Below are 4,897 nucleotides of genomic sequence, written 5' to 3'. Positions count from 1 at the left end.
TGTGTGTGTGTGTGTGTGTGTGTGTGTGTGTGTGTGTGTGTGTGTGTGTGTGTGTGTGTGTGTGTGTGTGTGTGTGTGTGTGTGTGTGTGTGTGTGTGTGTGTGTGTGTGTGTGTGTGTGTGTGTGTGTGTGTGTGTGTACATAACACTGGACCAAAATAAACTAGCTCTTTCACAAGAATAAAAAGCACTCACATTTCATTTTCATTTTTTTTTATGGCCAAATTTATTGCATATTTCTACTGTAATTCTGATGCAAAATAATGTATTGAAATAATGTAAATAACAGATAGCTGTGGTCCTGATTGGATTGTGATGCTGATTGGTTGATCCAGTATTTCAAAGATATAATTAAAGGCTAAACTACTTTGAGCTAAAATATTTACTTTAAGATATTTCAGTTAACAACACATTCATGCAGGTAAACAAATAAAGTATTTCATATTATTTGTGTTTTTATTTGCTTCGTGTTTAATTTTAAAATGATTTATTTGCTTGTTTGTTTATTTTATAAAAATACACAATTATTTATTTTAAAAAATAAATAATAAAAATATCAACCCATGAACCCCAGTTTTGGAAACCCTGTGCACATGCTTGAGACAAAAAATAATGCGTTAATGAACATTTGTGTAAACGTTTTAGAAAAGCAATCAAATTGACACGTTTTTTGTTTCTTTGTTTATTTCTCTTCTGGTTCCTCAAAGGTTGAAATTCCCAACATTCAGAAGCAAAGAAAACATTTAGCCAAACTGGTACTGGACATGGATTCTGCTCGCACACGGTGAGAAACACACACACTCATCAAACCCATAGACTTGCACTCTTTTTATGCAAACCTCTTTAGAATTACTACAGAATTAGTGATTTCTAGCACATATTTCACCTCGAAAAGACATAATAGCATATAATATGTATATATTATTATTATTATTATTATTATTATTAATGATTAAATCATTATAATTGAATTTAATATTATATTTCATCTTAATATTAAGTTATTATAATAATATTATAATAATTCTTTAATATATTAATAATTAGAACTATAATATAAAAAAATTGAATATGTATCATATAATTTAGTATTATAATATAATATTTATTGTAATATATATTATTTTATTATATAATATTTTAATAATTAGTATAATGTTGTAATAATTTATTATAATATAATATATATATATTTTTTAATTTAAATTAATAATTGTAATAATTTATTATAATATAATATATATTTTTTTTAATTTAAATTAATAATTAAATATATTTTATTTTTATATTATATATTATTATATAATATTTTAATAATTAAATTGTTAATGAAATTAATCATTATATAATTTATATATTGCAATATTATAATTTAATATTAATGTTATGCAATATTATATAATATTTTGATAATTTGATAAGATATTATATAATTGATTACTATTATACATTATTATATGATATTTTAATAATGATACGTGACCCTGGAGCACAAAACCAGTCACAAGGGTACATTTTTTTAAATTGAGATGTATGCATCATCTGAAAGCTGAATAAATAAGCTTTCCATTGATGTATGGTTTGTTAGGATCGGACAATATTAGAAAATCTGGAATCTGAGGGTGCAAAAAAATCTAAATATTGAGAAAATCATCTTTAAAGTTGTCCAAATGAAGTTCTTAGCAATGCATATTACTAATCAAACATTAAGTTTTGATATATTTACGGTAGGACATTTACAAAATATCTTCATGGAACATGATCTTTACTTAATATCCTAATGATTTTTGGCATAAAAGAGAAATGTATAATTGTGACCCATACAATGTATTGTTGGCTATTGCTACAAATATCCCCCAGCGACTTAACACTGCTTTTGTGCTGCAGGGACACATATAATATTGTAATGATCATAATCTGAACCCTAACTGTAAGTAAATGGCCTGTTTGGTGTTGTTTTGTCAGTAAAGCGCGTGTGGTTTGTGTTTCAGAGTCGTGGGTGGAGAAGCCGTGTTACGGGAAACCGTTAGAGGAGCATCTGACTCTGAGCGGCAGAGAAATCGCTTTCCCCATCGAAGCGTGTGTGACCGTGCTGCTGGACTGCGGCCTACAGGAGGAGGTGAACATTCACTGTCACTATAGCATACGATACACTGACTTACATATCAAATATATAGAGCTATATACATTTCTTTGACAGTTTTACACTATTCTGCATCTGTTTCCACCAGTGTTCATTTTGATTTAGTTTTAGTCATATTTTAGTCATCTGAATTGTTTTTAGTTTTAGTCTAGTTTTAGTCGACTAAATATCATAAGATTTTATTCGACTAATCTACAGTAAATTTAGTCGGCTGAAATCTAATGGGTTTAGTTACAGTGCATTTATTAAGCATTTCTCTAAAACTCATTATATAGGTTTGATATTAAGGTTTTATCATGATAGACACTGATTTAACTGCGGTGACACACAACAAGCCTTTATGATAAAATTAAATAAAACCACTTCTCGTAAAGAACAAGAACATGGTCTTCTTTTTAATGAAATACCAATGGTTATATCGGCTAATTATGCATTCTTTATAGCAACTTGTTTACCATATTCTTCATTCTTTCAAGCAGACATATTTATTTCTGTAAATACACTTAGATTGATCTTTAGGGCTACTAAAGTGTTTCAGTCAGAAGCAGTGCATGATTTTCTGTCTTTCTGTTGTTGCTTGATTAATATCAATGACTCAATAGCAACTAAATTAGGCTGCTGTCCCTTTAAAACCGAATGCACCGCTGCAATGGATGCAATGTACTGATACACGTTCACGTCTGTGTTTACGTGAATACTCGTCAAAACGGACAATTCAACATAATTTTGTGTGTAATTCTCCATTCATGCGACGCGAGAGAGTACTTGCGCGCTGTGAGGCGCTTTCTGTGTGTGTGTGCTTCAGTGTCTGCTTCAGAAGACCAGACTCTTGCGTCATCAGATTTATCCATATGTCTGCTCTTCTCTTACTCCCACATATTGACATTTTTGAACGTTTTTATTTGTTGACGAAAATGTCAATAGATTTACGTCAATGTTTTTTGTCATTCAAAAAGAGTTTTAGTTCGTTATCGTCTCGTTGTCGTCAGTGAAAAAATGTTAAAAAAGAAATGAACACTGGTTTCCACCTCTGCATGAGAATAAATGCATATAACTGTATTAAAAGTGAGTTTGTGTGTGTTTGTGTCAGGGTTTGTTTCGAGTCGCTCCGTCTGCCTCGAAGCTGAAGAAGCTGAAGGCGTCTCTGGACTGCGGCGTGCTGGACTTTCAGGAGTATTCTGCGGATCCTCACGCCATCGCAGGTGAGATCCCCCTCCGCTTATTATTAACCATCACACGGTCCTAAACGCAGCTCAGCATGTGTGTGTGTGTGTTAGGTAGTGTTCATTTCGTTAACGAAAACTAGGAGGAAAAATGTTCATTTGCGAGATTTTTTCCCATGACTAAGACGAGACGACAATGAAGTCAATAAATGATAACTGTGACTGTATCAACATGCAATTTCGTTGACGAAAAAAGACTAAAATGTATTCAAAATAGGGCTAAAAATAGGGCTATTGTACTATTTTTGCATTCAAATGCAAATGTTTATTTTAAATTCGACTAATATTCATTCTTTACTCACAATCTCCTCATCACAGGCAGCACAGCCCTCGTGTTTGTTTGTGTGCGGTCTGCGTCACTCATAGCACGTGCCTATATCGTGCACTATATCGAACATTTTTTATATCGTTATCGAAGAAGGTGTACCGTCGATAAATATCAATACCGTTTTTATCACCCAGGCTTAATTCAAAAGCATAAAAACTTTACCAAAAACCTCTTTTTATTTTACAAAATGTTATTGCGGACTCCTCTACTACGAGAACTTTCATGAGTGCGGTTGCCAGATATCAAGCGTTCTAATCCCCGAATCAGAGCTTCGCTGTAACATTGATACATTGTCTTCCCGGTGTTTTGCTTATTTTAAGCAATCTGGCAACCATGCGCCGCAGGTGATCTGAAAACAGCAACAAACAAGCTTGAGTTTAACGATCTAATGAAAGCATCACTCAGCCGGTCTGTGTTCTGTCACGAGAGCTCGACTGTATTGTTTGCTGAATAAATGCACTTACTCGACCGCTGTTGTTTTAATAGAGAAACATAGGCTATTGTGATTTGGAATTACTTGGAATTTCACTGTTATAATATTTTTTGTTTGTTTTAGCAGTTTTCATAATGTAGACAGAGAGAGTGCATAAGTCTTTGGTGTTAATTTCTATAATAAATGGCCTATAATAAATCAGTACACTAGTAAAATACACCATGAGTCCACATTGTATTGATTTGTGTTTACTGGTGAAAGTGCAATGCCTGAAATGCAAAGGTACATTTCTCAAATAACAACAATCATTATGATTATAATTTTGAGCAAAATTAATTTTGATCAGTTATACAGCATGACAAAAATAAGACAATGACAATTTCATTGACTAAAATCGGACTAAAACGCTCATATATTTCGTTGACCTAACCTTGACTGAACAAAAACAGGTCAAGGTTGACTAAATATGATAAAAACTAACAAGGACATTTAACACGGGACTAAGACTAAAATTGAAAATAGCTGACCAAATTAACACGAGTGTGTGTGTGTGTGTGTGTGCTGCGCAGGTGCTCTGAAATCATACCTGCGTGAGCTGCCCGAACCCCTGCTGACCTTTGACCTGTATGACGACTGGATTCAGGCATCGAAGTGAGTGATCGTGACATTAGCAGTAACAGTAAGTGTTAGTGAGCTCGTGTAGTTATTCAGGAGTGTGTGTGTGCATGTTTGTGTGTTTGTGTGTGTTTGTGTGTGTGTGTGTGTGTGTGT

At 32.9% G+C, this 4,897-nt stretch overlaps 1 protein-coding gene across 1 annotated transcript in view; it reads left to right on the top strand.

Moving 5' to 3' along the window:
* Positions 1-4,897, top strand: part of LOC107595196 (rho GTPase-activating protein 44-like) — a 32,360-nt gene that overhangs the window by 17,000 nt on the left and 10,463 nt on the right. Inside the window, exons 6-9 of the mRNA XM_016285539.1 lie at positions 707-783; positions 1,965-2,118; positions 3,233-3,344; positions 4,696-4,777. Coding sequence (XP_016141025.1) covers positions 707-783; positions 1,965-2,118; positions 3,233-3,344; positions 4,696-4,777 — 425 coding nt within the window. The remainder of the gene's footprint in view (positions 1-706; positions 784-1,964; positions 2,119-3,232; positions 3,345-4,695; positions 4,778-4,897) is intronic.

This window comes from Sinocyclocheilus grahami, unplaced genomic scaffold, assembly GCF_001515645.1.
Source record: "Sinocyclocheilus grahami isolate Dianchi unplaced genomic scaffold, SAMN03320097.WGS_v1.1 scaffold198.1, whole genome shotgun sequence".
In the NCBI taxonomy this organism is placed as follows: domain Eukaryota; kingdom Metazoa; phylum Chordata; class Actinopteri; order Cypriniformes; family Cyprinidae; genus Sinocyclocheilus; species Sinocyclocheilus grahami.
This window is presented reverse-complemented; position numbering and strand designations above follow the sequence as displayed.